Raw genomic sequence first — 21,553 nt, forward strand, 5'->3', positions numbered from 1 at the left:
TTGATTCATGAAGAAAAAATTTCTGTGCCCCAGGCTATGTCTGTCCACACAATTCACTGCTTTGCTCTATTTTGATATTTGTATCTTTTCTTTGGATGCCAGAACTCCACACAACGTGAGTGACATTATTTTCACATCCATTTTCCCTAAAACCTCCCAAGTAACTGCAAAAAGCACTGACATCTCTTACAAATGCATCACTTTTAATCACTTTGGCGGAGAATATGAGGAACATTTCAACTCAGTTTGGGAATGGAAAGAAAACACTTGTCGGCTGTTGAGTTAGGCATTTGGAGAAATGAGATGTGAGATTGAGCATGGGTGAATTGAGAAGGGGGCTGCAGCATTCCTGTGTAGGGATTTAGGTAGTCTGAATGTGTGTGTGTGTGTGTGTTTGTCTCTGGAGGAGTGTGACTGAGCATGTGTATGTGAATGTCAGAGTGTGTGAGTGTGAGAGAGAGAGAGAGAGAGAGAGAGAAAGAAAGAAAGAGAGAGTTTCTGTGTGTTCCCGTGTGTGTGTGTGTGTGAGGCAGTAAGGAGATGGGGTGAGGAGGGACTGAGCCACGGCAGTCAGACTTGCAGCTAATTAGTTCAGCTCTCGACAAAGGTGGGCCAGCCACAGAAGGGGGACCCCTGGGGCCGGCTTTGGAGCGCTCGCCACACTTGATTGGAGGTCGGGAGGAAAGTGGAGTAAAGAGACTTTAGAGGGTAGGGGGATCCCCCCCACCCCACAACACCCCCCATCCCACCCCTCCTTCTGCATTTTGTTCTCTAGTGGAGCTGCGCTCGGCTGGGAGTTGTTCACATTAACCGGGGGAGCATGTGAGTTGGTTTTTAGGTGATTCTTGGAATCAAAACAGAGACCCCCGCACACTTGTTGAGCATTTGGGATTCCTTTGGAGGAGAGGATGTCTGCACCTCACTTGCAGGATGATAAAGTCTTCAAAGACTGTGAGTACTCTACTGAGCTGGGACTGGAGATCTATCCCTCTGCGCTCATATTTACTAAATTATTGTCTGTGTGTGAGCAGCTGTATATTGGATGGGCCATTTGAATTTAGTGGGATGACTGTGCTGTTTGGAAGATTCATGTGAGAATTTGAAGTAGGCCAAGTTGTTATATATAGTAAAGCTATTATTGCAATGTTTCATTGACTGGTTTCAGCAGGACTCACACAAGTACTGTGGTTCACAGAGTTATACTGAATAATAGTGTTACAGAGGCAGATCTGGTTCTGTTGGCATGTTTATAAACATTCCTCTTCCATCTACATCATCAAAATGGATCCTGTCAGAAATGTTAATAGGATGGTGACTGCAAAAATATGGTGTTTACTGCATACAGTTATCGCCTTATGTCTAGCGCAACATTTCAATTCAGTTTCCCAGCAACAGGCATTTGAATACCAGTGACACCAATCGACAATATTTCCTCTGTCTACATGAGACACTGCCCATTCATCAAACTGAAGAGTGAATATTGCTTCTCATGCCACCTACAGGGTGTTACCCACTGTAGCTAATTCCGCTCAAATAAACAAAATGATGGAATTTTTCTCTGCTGTGAAAACACACCCATGTTCTCACCCACACCAGGACCCTTACAACAATATATAATGGGCCCTTCGCTGTAATGTTATTGCTAGCCTCCTCGGAAAGATATGTCTAACATATCTCCACGCCTTGATTAAAAGAGGCTGCATAAACAATTAAGGTATGGAACATGTTGAAACCATATCTGTAGCATTCGCGTCCCTTCTTCCAGCATGAAGCCAACTCCATGACTCGGTCCTGTCGCATACAATGAACACCTGTACTGCATTTCAGCTTTTTTCTGCCGCTCTTATGCCATTTTTTAAAGGGGAATTCCATTATCCAAACAATGTGTGGTAGATTGGTAATGCGTTTAATGCATGATGATTTAAAGTAGGTGACTTGAATCACTGAGAGAGTTGACAGACTCATTAATTTACTGCACAGTAACAGGAGCTGAATATGATACTCAATATCAGAAGCCTCGGGGGGAAACAGCTCCAAAGAGGTCCATGGCCCCAGCAGACGCACACAGAGATTGTTTTTCATAATTTAAAAAAAAAAAAAAAATCTCTCTGCAGGGCAATTGGCTTTTATACAAAAATCTAAATTGGAGCTAAATCTTTAAAAGCTAATTGAAGGTCATTTTCACTGCTTGGCCCTTCCTCTCAAGGGTGCCTTTGATGAATTGGATATGGACCTGGAAAATTCTTTTGGCCCGGACAAGTTCAATAAACACAACAGAGGGCTGAGTCTGGTCTGCTGCCGCCCCCTCTCTCTCCTCTCAGATGCTTTCTGTCTGCCACCGTACCCAGACTTTTGCCCAAATTTCCTCTTATCTGTGAACACATCCATGAACAGCATGTCAAACAATATTTGATGGAAAAAGTACAGGAACATTCTGAAATGATACAAATGACATCTACTTTTGTGGACTACGTACAGTATAGGTCTTTTTGAGTTATGAAGCACTTTCATCATTAAAATAAATTATGACACAGTTAAATTGCTTGTTTTAACTCCACAATATTTGCACAGTATGGTTTCAATCAAGTGCATTTATTGCAAAACTAACAAGTGACAAATGTATTTTCTCCCTGAATTTCAGTAAATCGTTTAGACTAAAAGTGTGTTCCCTGTTCTGTTTCCAGTGAACGTTGTGGCAATGCTTCATCAGTTTTGGGAGCAGAAGCAGGTGAAGGGGGCCTCCGTCCACCCAGAGAATCTAGTCGTCTACGAATCCTCCGTCTCCCCCATGCCTCCTTTCATCTGCTACGTCACACTGCCAGGCGGGAGCTGCTTCGGTAATTTCCAGGTAATTGTCCCTGCCATCGTGAAAACAAACGTCAACACATGTCAAGTGGCACCTCCATCCGAGCAGGTGTGGGAGTTAATGACCCCCGTGTGTGAGATATGGCAAATTAGGCCTCATCCACAACGAGTGAAATATTTCTCAAATTATGCCTCATCCACAACGATTGGATTTGATAAAGGCCTTATTCAGCAAGTCATGTCAGCGAAGCATGGCCAGCTCAGGAGGTCAAACTGCTACTCAGAATGGAGCTAAGATCAGCAGGAATGCCTTGCCAAGTCTGAAGGGGGTTGGGGTGAGGGACGCAGAGAGACGCAGAGAGATTGTGTGAAAACTGGAGGGGCCAACAGGTGGTTCTTATTAGTCCAATTACAAGAGCTCACCGCAAATCAGTCTGAGAAGGTTTCTTTCTATGCACAAGGAATGTTCTTTGGGAGCAGGGAGACTAAAGATTCTTTTCACTGAGAGATTTTTTCATTCATCAAATTTAAAAAAAAAAAAAAAAAAAAAGTACGGAGTCGTTTTTATTCAGAGATGCGTGTGGAACATGAGGCTGAACACCTGTGTTGAAATTCAATAATGAATTTGAATGAATGAATTCAGGAATGCTTTTTGGAGGTCAGATAAAGGAAAATCTAATAATTCCCAGAAACTTTTTTAAGTGATTCAAAAACATTCACTTGGAACCAACAATGTCAAAAAATAAAGACCATTTGCGTAACTAATATATCATTAGTGGCTAACACACAAAGAGCCTGTAGGTCTCTCATATCCTGCTTGTCGGGGATCCAAGGCTGACATGATTTCAAATCCGCGCACCAAAGGGCAGCTGCTGCCATTTGTGCGAGGAAAGACGTTTGGCTCCAATGACGACACTGTATGAATAGGGTGCAGGCAGTGGCTTTGATCCGCACACAGCCCTTTGTAGCGGCGGGCCCTACATTCATGAGCATTCACTGGGGGTCCCCATTATTTGGAACTCTCTCTAATCCATTGGGCACAGTGGAATGACTCCATCGAGGAGGTATTTCTCTCTCTCTGTGTGTTTTGTGCTGTGGATTAAAAACGGGCCCGTCCGTTCTTTCCCCCCTAATTCCCCTGAGTTTCACCCTCTCTTCCCACGCGCTCCGACTGCCTGCCTCCTTATATATTTTGTGCCTCGCACAGTTGCTTTACTCAGCTAGAAAATCCCAGAATGTCTGTTAATGGCACCATTGTGGCCCAGACAGTGTTTTTTTTTTCACCAGGTCAGCAAAGCCAGATGGTGATCTTAAATACGTTAACTTCAAAACTGGCTCTGATCTTGTTGGGAGAGTGCTTGCATAATCAGATCTGTAATCCCGTGATTGGGTTGGTATGTGTTATGTTATGTGTTATGTGCTGTTAAGTGCTGACACTCTGGCTTTGTGTGTGCTGTTCAGACTTTTGGCTGGGTCTCGGTGTCACTTCTAATATAGATTGCAGCACACCGCCCAAATAACACTCCACTGAGTTCATGACAGCGTTGAGAGACAAGACTGCGCAGTTCATTTATCTTTGAATTTGTGGTAATCACAAACGTGTTTCTCTTGGAGGAGTGTGGTTGAGATCCCTCTCTATTTGTCTCTCTGTCTACGTCTGCCTGTCTGTTAATCTGGCTGTCTGTCTTTCTGTCATTGCCAGGACTGTTACACCAAGGCAGAGGCGAGGCGGGATGCTGCCCGAATTGCCCTGATGAACTCCATGTTCAATGAGCTGCCCTCACGCCGGATCACCCCAGAGTTTATCACAAGAAGCCTCCAGGAGGCTGTGGCTACTACCAGTGTGAGTTGGGTCTGTCCTGTGAACGGAGCAATTCAAGTTGACCCCGTTTGGGGAAAGGAGGGGACAAAAGAAGTGAAGACTCAGTCCCATGAATTTGTGTTCAACCATGTAGAGGATCTTTGTCCAACAATTTGTTCAGAGCTCAAGCTTGTGATTAACAGCGTTGCTCCAAAAAGCTAAGAGAAGGCCCTCACCTACCCTTAACGTCCACCCTGTCTCTTTAAGGTCAGGAGGGGGCCCAATTTATGTGTGTGGCCCTCTGTATACCCTTGTACTCCCCCCTCTTCCCCTGTAACGGACTTGCTATTCCTTTCTCCAACGGCATTGTAAAAGCCGAGAACATCACCAGGACAACTAAAGGGCTATGAGTCTCAGAAGATTGATGTGTGGTCAGCGGAAGTCTGCCAAGGAGTTCTTTTGTTGTGCTCACTGTGCTGTTTTGTTCTTTTGTGTTGTAACTGATTCCAGGGGTGTGTTGAGGATGCCTCAGACCCCAGCACAAGTATTGGATCCTACTGTCTCATGCTCCAATCAAATACTGGCAAAACAATGCTGGAATTCCAGGTAATTACATTAACTTAAGCCTTAATAAGGTTCATACACAGTTATCACTTTTTAATACACGTTTATTGTGGTGTTTGCTACTTTTACCACTGTTGCTATGCTGCAATTTTCAGTTTATTTTTGGATATCCACAACTTGTTAACATTGTTTTTCTCCTCTGTAATGAAAGAATAAATCGTATCCACCCTCTTATCGTTTCACCATCTAAACTCTCAAAACTGTGCATGTCTTAAAACAGTTTAGGCCCACTGTATTTTATTGTTTTAATGGTTACCTGAAATATAATCTGCTCTTGAATTTCAAGACAGCAGCAGTAAATTGAAAAGGATAGGAAGAGGAAATAGATTTGTTTTCACTTTACCCAAAGCAACGTTCACGTTAGTGGATACATTCCAAAGTACACAGATATAATGTGAAACATTCCCCTGCATGTGTCTTTCAGTGGATGGATATTTCATACACATTACAAAGTTGTTGATTTGTCCTGAAGTGCTATACTGTATGCTCAAACCTAATGCCCTTATCAATCTTTACAATAGCGTATGATTTATTTAAAGGGAAAATGCCTAGGGCAATTTTCAAATCAAGTCCTCAAGGTTCAAATCATTTTTGTCCAGTGAGCCATTGCAAACCTGTAGAGTAGGCCTCACAAATAATAATAGCCCAAAAGTGATGATGTGTCCCAGTCTACAGTATACATCTGTAGTTAGTTATTTTCCAAATCTGAAATACATGGCAAGATTCCAGGTAGACCCAAAGCAACATTAGTGTCCCGAGGTAAAGCTGTTGATTTATTGCTTACAGATTTTTTGATAATGGAAACAATAAATATTCATTACTAAGTGCAATAACAAAAGCAATATGTGATTGTGTGGGTGATTATTATACACTTTCCTTTTTGGTCTGACACTCCCCTTCTTTTGCTCACTCTCAAGGAGATCATGACGATGTTTCAGCTTCTGCATTGGAATGGGTCACTAAAGGCATTTCGTGAAAGAAAATGTAGCCGCCAGGTACAGTCGCCAAGCATTCAATAATAAAACAGGAGTCTGTGAATAAATGTTGTGTTCCATGGCCATTACTGCTATTATACTGTATATTATTACACTGAGCTACCAACTAAAGATACATCTTTCTTTTAGTAATAAGAGACTAACTATGACATTGCTTAGACATTTAAGCCCAGTATCATAAACACTAGTAAATGTGTTTATAAAAGTAATCATAATTCATCATCTCGAATGGCATAAGTCTTATTTATTAATACATAACTGTAGAAACATTATGATGTTGTAGTGTAACTGTACACAACTGTACTTTTAAGCATTATGATGCTGTAAACCCTAATATTGTGTGGATTAACATCTGGCTCCCTTTAGGAGCATTTGCTAAATACACAGTATCAAGTCATCACTACTGTTTAATATGAAGACCACATGCTGACACTTCAAGCTTAAAGGATTTATTATATTTTAACAGTCTAAATGCACTTCATAGGTGCAGTTGTTATGGGTGTACTGTACCAGTTCTATAGACTTATGCCACTATGTATGAGGAATTATGAATACTTTATAGCCCTTGACAAATCATTTAATGCATATAAATGCTGCCCGTCTTCCTCCTGTCCTTTGAACATCATAATATTTTAACACTCTAAATACTCTTCAGGTGTTGTTAGGTGTGCGTAGAGAAGTTATATAGACTTAAGCCAATCTTTGTGAGGTAGCCTATTATAAATACTTTATATAGCCCTTTAAGAATTATTTAATACATATGGGGTTTAAGTAAAGTGCTGCCCGTCTTCCTCTCGTCCTTAGAACGTCATAAACTACTACTCACAGCACCGTCTGGACGAGTGCACTCGGAGCCACATGGTGCTGGACTGGATCGTGCGGGAGCAGCAGGCGCCGGGCCTGGTGGCCCAGGAGCTCCAGGGGGCCCTGCAGGAGCTGGAGGAGGCCAGGCGCTCGGGCCGCGAGCTGCGCTTCCACAAGGAGAAGAAAGAGATCCTGAGCATTGCCCTGAGTCAGGCCTACAGCGAGCAGCTGGAGTACAGCCCTGATGGGGACCGGTGGTCTCACGCGGAGCCAGATCCAGATTATATCAGACATAACAGACAACCGAGCCAGGAGAGCAGCCTGACAGATCAAACTGAGAGCTACGAATTCTACTCCCAAGAAAATATAAACGACAGAGAATCTCTTGGTTGATCTTCATATCATATGGATTGGAAGACAACTCATCTCTGGCCAGGATTAACATGGGCTTGTTTTTCAGAGATTGTGGGAGCAGTTAGGAGTCTGCTTAGTGATGTCTCAATTATAATGTGAAATGATGGACAGTGGCTCTCTACCATTTGTAATTTGTGGTCAGCAGTATGGAGTAGCCTATGTGCAAAACTAATGGTAACCTACTGATAGGTTTACTAGACCACACAAAGAGAGAGCACTTCCCCCATGCCCACACTTGTCACTTCACACAGAGTTTGCTACAAAGATGTTCATGGATGACTTAGCCTGCAGGTGCCAAAGTGACACCAAATATTTTTGTAATAAAACATTATGCCTCACTGTGATAAAAAAAATAAAAGGGAAGACATACATTGTTTATAATGTAAATAAATATTTGTACACTGATGATGTCAGCCTACTGTTTTGTGATCACTGTCTATTCACAATAACTTAATATTTTCATCAATTATCATCAAGTTTGAATAAGTCTAGAACGTGACTCACAAGCAATCATTACCATACATGTTGCTCCTGCTGAAGAAGGAAATAGCCCAGAGCCCCCTTATTAGACATTCTCTGGAAATACTTCACATTTCGTTATAAAGTGCCATTTTCGACCATTTTGGCGTTTCCGTTACCTCAACTAGATATGACCCTTCTCGTTATCCGTATGGGGTGGAGAGTCATGTGAACCACTAAAAGCGATAGGGTTCCTGGAACGAAGCAAAACAAACACTACTGACAGCTGTAGCTTGTAAGCTAAGGGCAGCTAGACTGTTGACAGATAGTTGTTGATTTACTGCTACAGCTTGTTATTGCTCATCTATGTCCGGTAAGACGTTCTTACTCTTTTTTCTGATGGAACATTTCGTCATATGTAGGCACATCTTGAAGTTCTGCTAGCGAGTTAGCGATAGCCAGGGATTGTCTTTCACAATAACACAGTGTCAAGGTAGCTTTTGCTTTTGCTACGAGAAAGCCATTTATGCTTGAATGCGAAGGAAGGCAGATTACGGTTCGATCTTCACTAATGTCCCATCCTGTTCAAATATTTGCTTGCTAGTTTGATATCGCGTGTGTAAGGAAATTGTTTACGCTAACAACGTAATATTAAGCTAACATGAAGTTGGTGACAGGCCATTGTTGTTGTTGAACTTTCGTCTTGACATATCTTGCATTGCCAACGATTAAACGTAGCTAACTAAGCTGCAGTGCTTGTAAACATTTGCCTAATGACGATTTTACATCATTTACGCCTCATTACTTTGGACTCACTAGCGAGTTATATTCTAGTCAACACGGCAGATTGCTATGTTGATGAAAAATGATGTAATCTGGGAGAAGACTGGCTAATTTAAACATAATTTCCCTTAGGGATGGGCTAGTGGACCTATTTGCTTTGTGTTAGGCTGTCACAGTTAAGTACCGAGAGGGGAAAGCTGCCATGTTAACACAAGCACAGAGATGGCTGAAGCTGTGAGACCAAAGAAAGCGAAGTCAAAGACCTCTGGAAAATCCCAGGTACATTAATCAATATTGATCCTTACTTGTTTACTACATCATCATTATTATGGTATTATTACATTATCGTAAATGTATTCCCACAATTAGATATTTCTCCACGCTGTTATTATGATTATAGTTTTGCTTTTCATTGGTAGGACAAGAAGCATAGACACACTGAAAGTGTAAGAAAAGCCCCAGGACATGCTGGGTTATGTGACTTGGCATCCGCCCCGGAGTGCTCAGCACTGCCCAGTGAGGATTTCACAGACATCCCTCTCAGTCTGCCCCCAGAGGTCTCCCCTCCAGAGCCACTGGATGTGCCGCAGGCCCCCAGTACAGCACTGACCCAAGGGGAACGTGAAGCGGACCAACAAAGAGGAACTTCGAGCCCCGAAACAGCTGAGTCACTACCCGTCAGTGAAAACCCAGCGAACGAGCAATCCAAGCACAGCGATGTATCAGAGCTGCAGGACATCAAAGAGGACCAACCGCTCGCACCGACAGAGCACAGGCACCACAGTCGGACTTTGCTGGAGTCAGCTCCCCAGATCTCCAGTGTGCCAGCTCTGTATCCCAGCCTCCCCTGTCCCTCAGTGGACGCGACGCTACTGTCAGTACAGCCGTCTGACGGCTGCTCGCTGGTGGTGGATGCCTCCCTGCAGCGCGTCGCCACCATCATGAGCAGCCCTCAGCTGAGGGACCCCGCGGTGCTCCCCCTGGTCGAGCAGGAGTCCTCCCCTCCGAGCCTGGTCCCGGTGGAGGCGGTCGAGGCGGAGAAGCCCCCGCGGCAGAGGCTGTACCCGGAGCTGCCCAGGCCACCGTCCTGCACCGCGGTCCAGGCCTTCACCAGCGAGCAGCTGCGGCTGTGGGAGCCGGGCTCCTGGCTGGAGAACGTGGAGCTCCACGCCACCGAGTTCCAGGCCCTGGCGCACCAGGAGGGCCACGAGCTGCACGAGCTGCTGCTCAACTACTGGCGCTGCCGCAAGCAGCTGACGCAGGCGCAGACGGAGCTGCAGGCAGCCAACTCGGACAGCAAGAGCACGCAGAACCGGCTGTGGAGCTTCAAGGACGAGCAGCTCACCCTGCAGGTGAGCTACTGTAGAACAAAGAGAAAGGAAGATACCACATCCAATTAGACTACAGTATCCATATGCATACAAGTCTGACATTTGATTTGATGATATTGTGTAAGCAACACTAAACAGTTTTTCGTACCTTAAAATTATGTTTCCAAAATCATTTCAGCGGTTTCAGCTTGTGACAGGGTGAAGAGCATTCTTCACTTTGCGGCCCTCTATGGGCTATAACCGCACTATGTAACTTTACCTGATCGGGTAGCGTATCTGCAGTTTGATGAAATGAGACATAAGAAACTACAAATTTGACTTGCCTCGATGTCGCAATACATACTTTCATGAAATGATGTAGCATACTGTGGACATCATTATTTGCTAGATAAACAAAGAACGTGCGTGCAACAGAGGAAAGTGGACAAAGTGCTTTATTGTTGCTTTAAACCCCCTTCTTTGAATTTGTCTTAAGCACACTGATTTAAGCATCGTAAAGTGTTTTTGAATCTTGAAATGGTAAAAGAGCATCCAAAAGTCACATTTCATGATATAATAAATGGACTGTAATATGTCCCATATCACTCATATGACACTGTCTTCTTATCCTCCCCAAGGGTGTGTGTGCCGACCAGGCCAAAGTGTGTGGCTACCACCGCTTCCAGACGGTGGTTCTGAGCGAGGCGGCGGTGGCGGAGCTCAAGCACCTGTTCGAGGCCAAGTCGGAGCTGCTGCACCAGACCGTGGCCCTGCACTCCTACACCACCGTGCTGTCGCGCCTGCAGGTGGAGTCCTACCTGTACCGGCTGCTCGGCAGCAACTCCCTCACCAGGAGCGTGGCCCTGCAGGAGACAAGCTCAGGCAAGTACACAGAGAGGTGGATGGGGGTGATGGGGGTGATGGGGGTTGGTGGTGGTGTTGGTATTGTAGGTTTTGCGCTGAACTGAAGTGAACTTAAGTTTGTTTTGACTCAGTCACAACATGATAATCCCCTCCCTGTGTGTGTTTTAAGGCTGTTTTGTAGACATCTTAATGATCTTTGGGTGAACGTTAGTGACTTGATGCTGTTCTCTTTCTAGGCTGTCCCGGTGGGAAATCATCACAGCCCTCCTCCCTGAGAGCGCTGAAGGAGAGCATCAGTGTGCTGTTCAGCTTCACTCGCAGGGTGCTCGACGACTCCCAGTTCCAGGCGGACATACACCTCTGGCTGCAGAAGCTGGTACGTAACTAGCAGCATCATGGCTACTAGTATCTCTGCTAATGCTTTATTTCAATTTAATTTCACTTATAGAATGCCAAAACATTACACATGTCTCATGGCACTTTACAGAGTGTTAAACACTCAAAGAGAGCCCATGAGTAACAGGGGTAAGGAAAAACTCCCTAGAATTGGAGATACATATAGGAAGAAACATCGGACAGATCCACGACAGATTCATGAGTAGCTCAGAAACACAAAGCAAGCTAGCTAACCTCATTTGACTTAGCCTGAGGCTAATACATTTCTAGAAAAGGGAAGTGATTGTTGTGAACACATCCCGTGATTAGGAGGCTCTTATTTAGCCCCCCTCTAAGCTAAGAGCACACTACATGTTCCAGTGTCTCCCTCTTATCCCATTACACAAATAAACAACTGATTAATCCTCTCAGATTTCCAGGGCACTATTGAAACATAAGCCCACTCTGCTCTACTTGATATTTGCTTAGTGTGTTGAAATAGGACGCAAGCCTAGAGTCCATGGAATAATAACTGGAGTCAGTTGCTCCTCTATGTACAGTACGTGAAATATATTGGTTGTGCTTGTGCAGGTGACGGTCCTGCACAGAGTGGGCTCAGCTGGAGAGCATCTCTACCTGCTCAACCACCTGCTCTGCTGCCCCGCTGGAGTGGGGAAGTGGGCAGTGTCCTTCCTGCAGGTGAGTTAGCCGGCCTTCACTTCAGGCAGCACCCGTGACGATGGTTTGGCCAATGTATTACATTAAAGACGTAACAATGCTGAAATTGGGCTGTGGTGGATTTTGCACGCACAATATGGTGAAGTATTATTTTAATAAAAAAAAAACACTTGCACAAGGCACAATTTGCATAGGGCACTTCAAAGATGAACACAATACACAAATTTACACAAATAAAAGCATAGAAATAAGATGGGTGTCACATTTTCTCCACAGATTACGGTGCTGGAAAACCCCTCTGGGGTGTATCACTTCATGCAGGCTCTAGCTATACTGATGTCTCCAGTCAGGTGAGGAGAGCAAACCTGTCTACAGCTTTGATACACAGTGATACAGGTGAGGTGTCCAGAGAGTGTCCTTTGTCTGAACTAATCAATCCCATCTGGCCTTTGTCACCATAGGGACCGAGCGGACTTTCTGTGTCACATGAAGCCATGTGAGACCAAGTCCCCCCAGTCCAGCCACTCTGACCCGGCGTCTGGAAACTGGACATTGGTGGACGAGGGTGGAGAGGAGGTAGAGTAGCCCCCCATCAAACATCCTTGTTTCAGTCATGTAAACTAGAAATACTGTATCGTGTGCAATAGCAGAGACGACTATGGTAATATCAAGTGTACACATATTGTACAGTGTATGCTGTAAGCAAAAGAAAAACAGCTTTTGTTTTGTGGATTGAACAGAGTTGTTTTTACTCTGTCTGTCTGGCATACAGAGGATTGACTCATGAAATCCTGCCATGACAGCAGTCATCAGCGGCAGCAGTGTGCAATTCTATACTAGTGACACATCTCAGTAAAACAGTGGCACACTGTTGTAGTTCCATCCAGTTGTCCTTAAATTACTGTGGAGCTTTTGCTACATTCATAATTATGTCATTCTGTGCCGTCTCACTCAATTAGCTTCCCAAGTCACGTTGTGCTTACTCCGCTAGCTGATGTCCTGAGGACCAACAGAGATGGTTTGAGGACTTATCGTCTCCGAGCTGGAGGCTTTTCTCATGGTTGTGTCTGACTCCTGACAGGATGAAGACCCAGACACAAGCTGGCTGCTGCTGTCGGAGGATGACCTCATCGCCCTCTTCTCTCAGTTTCCTTTCGATGAGCTCTTTAAACACTTGCTGGGCATGTCCTCGGAAGGTGAAAAAAAAACAACTGCAGTTTCTCTCACGTTTCACTTATAATTTTATTCTCACTGAGTATGAGTTGATATAATCATGAGCACGTGGCCCATGTATTAAAGGATGTTGTTAAGGATTTTAAACCTTTGCAAAGCAATGTGCCTTGGAGATTTTTTGGATAAGGCTTTTAGACTACACAGCCACAGAAATGGGTCTAACCCATTTTTTGGGGGGGTCTCATAATGATTCCATGTTTGTTTTGCTTTGTTTTTCCATGCTGTGCTGCCCTCTTTAGGTAACTACCTGCCCCAGGCCACGACCAGTCAAAAGATGATGAAGATATTCGCCTTTGCCTCCTCTCTGGTCGAGCTTCTTGCCGTGGGCCTGCGGACCTACAACAGGGCTCGCTACCGGCAGTTTGTGAAGCGCATCGGCCACATGATCAGGTTGGCTTTCTTCTCAGGCCTCGACCTTAGAATAAAGCAGATGTTCTGAACAGCCTCCAAGAGCCCTGATGTTGGCCTAAACATTTACATATCCATGATATGTTTATCAAATTCAACTTTCATTACTGTGGGGGGGGGGGGGGGGGGTGAACAATCATCTAGACATGTTGGCTAGCATTTAAGCCAGTAATGAGGTTGCCATCCGAAGGGTCATTTGTGGATAAAGTCGGCGTGGAATGTCCTCTGTTCCAGGATGACCCTGTGCTACGTGAGCGATCACTGGGCCCAGTACATCAGCCTGACGGGCGTGGGCCGGACCACCGTGCAGGAGCAGTCCTTCTCCATGGAGAAGCTGCAGGTGGAGTTTGACCACCTCTTCCTCCGCGCCGTCCTGCACGTCCTCAAGGCCAAGAGGTGAGGCGGCGAGTGTGTCAGAGGGCGGACGGTGATTGCAGTTTACGCTCTAATTGCCCGTGGGGTACACAAACTCTCATGAACTATTTAACGGAATGTCAGCAGCTGTTTAACATGATGGTCAACTTAGTCCAAAATGTCAACCATCTGTCTGTAAACTGTGAACAAACCCTGACCCCAACTCTAATCTCAAATGTTGGCCCATTGGTCTTTTGTTATCAACAAATGCCTTGTGGATTATGATTTCTCTCTAAAACAAAATTGTATCTACAGCATGCAGATAGTGACTAGTTATTTGACCAGAATCCCTCAAGCCTATCTTGAGTCTTGAGTTTGGCTGGAGATGTGACTTCATGTCTACTAATCTGTTGTCTCTGTGGCTGGCAGGTTGGGGATCTGGCTCTTCATGTCGGAGATGCCTTACGGCACGCTGTCCAGCGTCATGCTGTGGAAGATCTTCTACATCATGCACTGCGCTGAGACCGAGGGACTGGACAGGCTCAGCTCAGCTCTGGGAGTGGACCTGTGCATCCAGAGCCTGAGAGGTGAGGTCACAGCATGGTCATCACACGGAGTTTTGCTTTTATCCAAGGCAATGCACTCTACATATATAGAGCACTGATAAGGAATATATTACTTTACATCAGAGTGTACTGTATGTTCCCTGTCTTGTGAATCAGTGAGATTTAGGCTCTAAAGACATAATGCATGGTCAGTAAGCCTTGTGTTATTTTGTTAGTATTTTGTATCTAAGTAGTTTGTTTTTGACAACTTTGGCTCTTAACATTTTGTTCAGAGATTAATGCTGTGCCTCCTGAAGTATTTGTGTTTGGACAAGAAACCGACTTGCTTTATGCCAGAATAACAAGGGAGCACTAAAGGCATTCGATTTGGTTAAAAATAAATTTGGCATATAAACTGCATTCTATTCTCTGAACACCACATCACAACATCACATCACAAATTTCAATTGCATTTACATTCATCTTCCATTTTTCACAGTAAAATAACAATGATTCTGAAGAAATATTGTTTAATATCTTCCTTGTAGGGCAGTGAATTCCTTGGCTTTAATTTATGGACATCCCACAAAACATGAACACCTGGAACTACTGAGAGTTCACAAGATCTTATGAATCATAATGATAACATTTTCTCTCTCTCGCTCTTTCTGTGTGTGTGTGTGTGTGTGTGTGTGTGTCTGTGTCTGTGTGTCTGTGTGTCTGTGTGTCTGTGTCTGTGTCTGTGTCTGTGTGTGTGTGTGTACACACTGCCAGAGCCCAGCCACCAGGAGAAGTTTGAGCGCTGGCTGTCGGAGATAAACAGCTCAGATGGGATCTGCCTGCTCACCACGTTTGCGCACATGGCCCAGCCCAAGCGCACGGACGCCGACCCCGAGTTTGTCAAGACCATCGTGCTGGAGATTTACGAGGTAACTCAGGATTCATCCAAGGGAGATGCTATCAGGAGACGTTTATTTGTTCAAACAGACTTTCAGTTTACATTGTTCAGTACACTCTTTTCACTAACAAAAGCTTAATCGTTGATATGCAATAAATTGCACATAAACTAGACAGTCTTATCTAAATAGACATTATTCTGAGGACTAGCTTATATCCCTGTTTGGAAAGCAAGTCTGTATTTTGTATTTATTTATTTATTTATTTTTCATAGATGCTCACTTGAGTGTTTGTAATGCCAACGCTTTTGCAGGTGGCGTACGTAAGTGTTGCCACGCGGGAGACCTTCTCTAAGGTGGGCAGAGAGCTGCTGGCGGCCATAGCGGCTGCCCATCCCCATGTCATCTCAGTGCTGCTGGAACGTTTACAGGAGACCATTGACAAAGTGGGCATGGTAAGCACCTCTACGATTGGTTGTTACTGTTGACAATAACACTGAAGTACTCAATGCTTACAGTCTTTGACTGTTAAAGACAGACTCTTGTCTCAAGACAATATATGTTCAAATATCCTCCTGAGACTTGTATGTTGAAAGCCTAATGTGCTTTATGAACAATGAATGTCATTCTAAAGGCCCGTTCATACCAAGAACGATAACGATAACGATAACTATAACCATAACGATAAAAGCGTCCACACTGGCCAACGATAAGAAAAGTCTCTCCTCATGTTAATGAATGTGATGGCTAGAATAGTATGGGTTCTGATTGGCTGTTAGCTTTTTATCGTTCTCAAAATCGCTCTGAAAGTGATCAACAACGATATCGTTCTTCATGTCGTTATCGTTATAGTTTAGGTGTGAACGTTGTCATTCATATTAACGAGAGTGATATTTGTTTATAGTTATCGTTATCGTTATCGTTCTTGGTGTGAACGGCCCTTAACGCTGGTCTTCATCTTCATCATTAGAGATAGTCCAGAGACATCCATTAGAAAACCTCACAATCTGCCCAATTTTCGAGGAAACCTTTCTAAATAGTATATAGGTAGTTATCTGTTTGTTTGTTTTTTAAGTTATAATTTTTTGATAAATGGGTGTTGTGTGGTTTGTTCCCAGGTGTCCTTGTACCTGTTTAAGGAGCTCCCGTTGTACCTGTGGAAGCCTGTGACCAGTGAGGTGGGAGTGATCCGTGGCTGGCTGCTGGACTTTGGCCTGCCTGCCGTGGAGAACAAGCTGGCCTGCATCATCCTGGAGGGACTTAACTGGGGCTATCACCCTGTAAGCCTCCACAAGCAGCCAAATAGACTGCAACACACATCTAGCTTAAAATAGACTTCAGAGAGTAAAAAAAGAGTTTTTAGTTGAATGCCTCTTAAGACTTTGTACTTTGATCAGATAAATTTAGACGGTATTGTTAGATCTGCAGCAGGCTTTTTAAACCCTCATTCTGGTGGATTGGGCGGGTTTAGATTTTTTCTGGAACCCAAAGGTTGACATCTGTGTGTCTGTTTCTGTGTCTGTCTGTGTGTGTCTGTTTCTGTGTTGTAGAATGGTTGTCTAGCCTTGCCAGATGCCCTGCACTTAGAGGTGGCTCTGTTAGCAGTGGAAGCCTATCAGAAATACCTCACAGACAAACCATATGGGGGCATCATCTCAGAAAGCATCAAACAGGTTTGTACGCACTATTCACCTGCCACTGCCCCATCCAGAGAGAAACACTGTGTTTGTCATCTTAAATCATTGTTAATTTGTGGTCTAGCATTCACAACAAGAACAATATCTATAACGATAACTAAAAACAAATATCGCTCTTGTTAATATGAATGATGACATTCACACAAACTATTTCAGACAGATTTTGAGAACGATAAAAAGCTTACAGCCGATCTGAACCCATCCCATTTTGCCCATCATATTCATTAACACAAGGAGAGACTTTTCTTATCGTTGGTCAGTGTGGACGCTGTTATCGTTATCGTTATCGTTATCGTTATCTTTCATTCATCCTTATCCTTATTCATTGCCTATAGCCCTTGTCCTTTCCATTGCCTATAGCCCTTGTCCTTCTCCATTTTACCCCATGCACACTAGAGATGCGAAATTCCTAGTGCTGTTGGTAGAGGATATCCCACAGTGGCCAGTCAACAACCAGACCTACAGTATGTACCATTAAAACAGTCCACCTCGTAATGACCGGTGTTGGTTCTCTCTCCCTGCAGGTGTCCTACCTGGCTAACGTAGTGCGGCTGGGCCAGACCCCCGAGACGTCCTTCAACCAGTGGGCCTGGGACCTGGTGCTGCGCCTGAAGCTCCACGACAACGAGCGGCGTCTGAAGAACGCCTGGAACCCTGCGCCCGCCAGTGCCCCGCTGGTGCCCGACGTCACAGACATCCCCGTCATGCACCCGGTGCTCAAGGCCGTCAAAGCAGGCATTCCCATTGGCTGTTTTCTGGCCATTGCAATGACCACCACTGGACACAGGTCTGTCATCTGAAACAAAACACCCCAAACTTCTGTCATAAAGAAGCAGCCATATTGTGTATCTGACTACTAGAAATAGTAATTCATTCATTCAGTTTTTGTGTGTGCACATTTTTTCTGTGACAGTTTGGAGAAGTTCTGCAGTGAGGGTATTGCTTTGTTGAAGATCCTGGTCCAGTCCCGTCACCTCAAAGCCGTGGTACACGTTCTGGACAATCTCCTACCTCTGGTCTACCCGTGCCAGTTCTACTTGCTCAAGAACGAACAGTTGAGACACTGTTTTCTATTTATTCACCGTTGTGCAAATGTTTGGACTCCGACGAGACTTTAAATGTCATTAAGTGAGATTATTTAGGTGTTACGAGTGGAGATTCGACTCTGACACATGCTCTTTGACACGACAGATTCCTGAGCTGCATCCAGATGTTTCTACAGCTGGACAGCGGGACCCCCCAGGGAGTGACCCAGCAGGTCACACACAAGGTGGCCCAGCACCTCATCGGAACCTCCCACAGCGAGAACATCAAACTCCTCAACAGTGTCATTCAGGTAGGGTCACATGACTGCTGACATCAGACGCCCCCGGAATAACAGGCTCCTGGGGCTGCCCAGCATCTCTGGTTACGTAGCGGTTTTCAAAGATACACCAGAAGACAAAATGTACTGAACTTTCTCAAAGTGAAGTTGAGGGAAAGGGAAAAGCGGACTCACTTTCCACTTCTAATGAGTACCTTACAAAGTCAACACGGCGTTTGTGGTAGTCGCTAATTAGATTTGTTTTTTCTTTGTGGTGTTGGACGTCAAAAAGTCTCTAGAGGTGTGTAGTCTGACAACACTGATCCTGAGCCAAAATGTCTGTCAGTATACAATCCGACCAGCACTGTAGTATAAAAATAAACATCTGGTTGGAGTAGCACTCCGATGACCTCCAGTGGATCTGTTGAATTCCCCCACCAGGCCCACATCCTGGAGAGTTCTAGAGCCGGCCGCGTGGGAGCGGCTGCAGTTCTGGAGTTCTGGGTGCAGGTTCTAACAGAGCAGAATTCCTGGCACCGGGACAAGACGGTGCTGTACCTGCTGGATCACCTCAGCCGTGCCGCTTTCCTGCACCAGCACGAGGAGTGCCTTCAGAAGATCCTCTACCAGCAGCATAAGGTAAACGTACTGACCAGGAGTGGCCAGTTCTTCCCCAGCTTTTCCTCCTGCAGTACAAACACAGTAGATCAAGCCCATTAGGTGATGCTTCCAGCAGCATTTGTGGCAGTTTAGATATCTGTCAAAAATTGATTTTGGTCACTGCCCAAGAACTATTAACTGTTTATGAAGAATTGTTCAGCCAATATCCATCTGCATTGTTGTCAACTGTTATTGTCCAAAATGTTGTTGCTCTCTGTACGGTCAACTTATGGTAAATAGGACCAATTAGATTCACAAATGCTGCATGAACAGCTGCCCTCAAAATAGATCCAAAAGACCATGTTTTTGTTACTTGTTGACCAGTGTGGTGGATAATTGCTGACATTGTGGCTGTTTCTCTATCATCAGAATGCCTTAGGTTACCATGGAGACAAAGGCATTCTGTCTTCGCTGATGAGCTGGATAGTGGCTGGAAATGTGACCCCTTCCTTTGTTGAAGGCTACGCCATGACTGAAGAGGCAAGTCCCATTAGTGTTCTTTTGTCCCCCTCCCGGTTTCGGCATTTTCGTGAAAGGATAATGAACGATAATGATAAAGAGCTAGTCAGAGAATTCTGAAAAGCATACTTCACAAAGCATGTGCTTAACTGACGCCTGTGCGTCAGCTGCATATATATCCTACAGTACACGTTGTATATTGCAGGGGTCTCCAACAGAGTGGCCTCGGGCACCTGGTAGCCAGGAGCCTATGAGGCGCCCGCAGTGGATGACCTAAAATAGCCAGAGTTCTAAATCACATGTGGAAGACTTTTTCCTTTCAATATCATTTTGAACATTTTAATACAAGTTTAAATGTAGAACAGAACAACTTTTTAACAACATTTGAAAATGTATTTAGTGAAGTAGTTATAAACATTGTCAGGTCAAAGTTAATCTGCCACTGTGCGGACTCCCTTAACATTAAAACAGTGTTAGCCCACTTCAGTGTATGTTATTAATGCCCAACACAATGTACGTATGTTGTTAATGGTTAATATTATTGAGTAAGGTTATTTAGACTACTAAGAATTCAGATTTCAGATTTTAAAAGTTTTTCTATGCATTGCTTAGCCTACTTTTTAAAAAAGAAAATACACAAATAATCTTACATACATTTGAAACGTTATAGTGACATTAAGACATTTATTTTATTCAAGAATGATTTAGAATGAGTAGCCCTCCATCTAATTTGTCAGCCTTCTGGTAGTCCTCGGCACCATAAAGGTCCCCTGCCATGCTACACTCAGTATGTCCATACTCATTAATAATTCAACTGTCCTTGACAACAGCTGTCCTCTCCACTGCAGCATGAGCTAGTCATTTAGGGCGGTTCAGTGCGGGCAGCTCCGCGTAAAATGGCACACCATAACCTTTGGTAGGGTTGTGGCTGTTTCTTGTGATTTCATGTTCAGAAAAACCGCTGACTGTAGCACTTTGAGATTGCCATAATATAAAGTGCAATACAAATATAATGTATTATTATTATGTTAAAGCGCTAAACGTTGTGGATTTGAGTTGGCCAGTTTACACAACTGCTACTTAGACACCGTCTCTCTGCCTCATATTGAACTCTCCTCTCCATTTCCCTACCCGAGGTGTGGTTTGCCTGGCTGGTGTTGAACATGGAGTCCATCTTCGAGGAGGACTCCCAGCTGCGGCGCTGTGTGGAACACGAGCTTCTGTCCAGCCCGGCCAGCCATCCCGACCAAGCCCTCAAGGTCCAGCCTACAGCAGACCATTCATCACACGCCACAGCCACACTTGAACTGTGACTCCAGACTGACATGACCATTAATTATGTAGCATTACCTCAACACACATGCCATTTGAGCTCAACTTGTGTGTAATGGTCCGTTTAACGTTGTGCCACCTGCTTATTTTCGCTTATATATTGTATAAGGGATCAAGTAAATTGTAAGGCAAATGAAGGCTGATGCCCACCAGACATAAGATAAAAATTATAGAACTACGTAGTTTTTAACGGAGCAAAGCCCACTAGAAACGTCTGCCATGCAGCAGCCACACAGGGGTAGAAAACTGTTCTAAAATCCGGCGTGTCAAGCCCACACCGCTTAGCGCTGTGTCCGGTGGGCGCCGGCCTTAAGGCTTACACAGCTAGTGCTGTGTCATGTATTGTCTACATCATTAGATTGCAGTGTAACATGAACGTGATTGTTTCTCGGTGGACAGAAAGCTCAGGTGCGCCTGAAGCTACCCGTGGTGCCCTCCCTGCAGAGGATGATGGTCTACCGCTGGGCCCAGCAGGCCCTGGCCACCCCCGCCGACCACCCCCTCCTGCCGCTGGTCTGGCAGAAGTTCCTGCAGCTCTACCTGCGCCAGCCTGGCCCGGAGTTCGGGTAGGGACACGCCAGGTCGCCCACTGCCCGCGCCACTCTCTCTCTCACAGCTCACCGGACTACAGATTACTGTAGGGCTTAGACTTCCTAGAGGACCATCCTAGAGATCGTCACACTAAAAATAAATACAACTCGATGACACTGACATGCAGGAGTGATTCAATTCAATTCAATTCAAGTTCATTTAT

At 44.7% G+C, this 21,553-nt stretch overlaps 2 protein-coding genes across 4 annotated transcripts in view; both read left to right on the forward strand.

Moving 5' to 3' along the window:
• The first annotated feature begins 811 nt into the window (after positions 1 to 811).
• lix1 (limb and CNS expressed 1) lies at positions 812 to 7,801 on the forward strand. The gene is made up of 6 exons (XM_062544017.1): positions 812 to 951; positions 2,685 to 2,848; positions 4,508 to 4,648; positions 5,117 to 5,212; positions 6,148 to 6,225; positions 7,030 to 7,801. The coding sequence occupies exons 1-6, from the start codon at positions 909 to 911 to the stop codon at positions 7,420 to 7,422; spliced, it is 915 nt and encodes a 304-aa protein (XP_062400001.1). The 5' UTR covers positions 812 to 908; the 3' UTR covers positions 7,423 to 7,801.
• A 347-nt stretch (positions 7,802 to 8,148) lies between these two features.
• epg5 (ectopic P-granules autophagy protein 5 homolog (C. elegans)) overlaps positions 8,149 to 21,553 on the forward strand; it is a 31,201-nt gene continuing 17,796 nt past the window's right edge. The window contains exons 1-23 of one of the 3 annotated variants that reach the window (XM_062542919.1): positions 8,149 to 8,275; positions 8,818 to 8,964; positions 9,105 to 10,037; positions 10,634 to 10,877; positions 11,096 to 11,235; positions 11,826 to 11,933; positions 12,189 to 12,262; positions 12,374 to 12,488; positions 12,994 to 13,108; positions 13,385 to 13,535; positions 13,788 to 13,949; positions 14,337 to 14,494; positions 15,227 to 15,381; positions 15,663 to 15,803; positions 16,467 to 16,628; positions 16,899 to 17,021; positions 17,570 to 17,832; positions 17,959 to 18,099; positions 18,237 to 18,381; positions 18,790 to 18,987; positions 19,378 to 19,488; positions 20,604 to 20,726; positions 21,199 to 21,365. In XM_062542919.1, the coding sequence (XP_062398903.1) occupies positions 8,908 to 8,964; positions 9,105 to 10,037; positions 10,634 to 10,877; positions 11,096 to 11,235; positions 11,826 to 11,933; positions 12,189 to 12,262; positions 12,374 to 12,488; positions 12,994 to 13,108; positions 13,385 to 13,535; positions 13,788 to 13,949; positions 14,337 to 14,494; positions 15,227 to 15,381; positions 15,663 to 15,803; positions 16,467 to 16,628; positions 16,899 to 17,021; positions 17,570 to 17,832; positions 17,959 to 18,099; positions 18,237 to 18,381; positions 18,790 to 18,987; positions 19,378 to 19,488; positions 20,604 to 20,726; positions 21,199 to 21,365 (3,986 nt within the window). In that variant the 5' untranslated portion in view covers positions 8,149 to 8,275; positions 8,818 to 8,907. Of the gene's footprint in view, positions 8,276 to 8,506; positions 8,965 to 9,104; positions 10,038 to 10,633; positions 10,878 to 11,095; positions 11,236 to 11,825; positions 11,934 to 12,188; positions 12,263 to 12,373; positions 12,489 to 12,993; positions 13,109 to 13,384; positions 13,536 to 13,787; positions 13,950 to 14,336; positions 14,495 to 15,226; positions 15,382 to 15,662; positions 15,804 to 16,466; positions 16,629 to 16,898; positions 17,022 to 17,569; positions 17,833 to 17,958; positions 18,100 to 18,236; positions 18,382 to 18,789; positions 18,988 to 19,377; positions 19,489 to 20,603; positions 20,727 to 21,198; positions 21,366 to 21,553 lie in introns of those variants that run through there. The other 2 variants (XM_062542920.1, XM_062542918.1) reach the window with 2 other exon arrangements.

Source organism: Sardina pilchardus, chromosome 8 (genome assembly GCF_963854185.1).
Source record: "Sardina pilchardus chromosome 8, fSarPil1.1, whole genome shotgun sequence".
Lineage (NCBI taxonomy): Eukaryota > Metazoa > Chordata > Actinopteri > Clupeiformes > Clupeidae > Sardina > Sardina pilchardus.

Excerpts from the sequence above, each read along its gene's own strand:
- lix1 (XM_062544017.1), top strand. The coding sequence starts at position 909 with ATGTCTGCACCTCACTTGCAGGATGATAAAGTCTTCAAAGACT. Across the intron at positions 5,213-6,147 it reads AAACAATGCTGGAATTCCAG|GAGATCATGACGATGTTTCA; the intron begins GTAATTACATTA and ends CTCACTCTCAAG. Across the intron at positions 6,226-7,029 it reads AAAGAAAATGTAGCCGCCAG|AACGTCATAAACTACTACTC; the intron begins GTACAGTCGCCA and ends TCTCGTCCTTAG.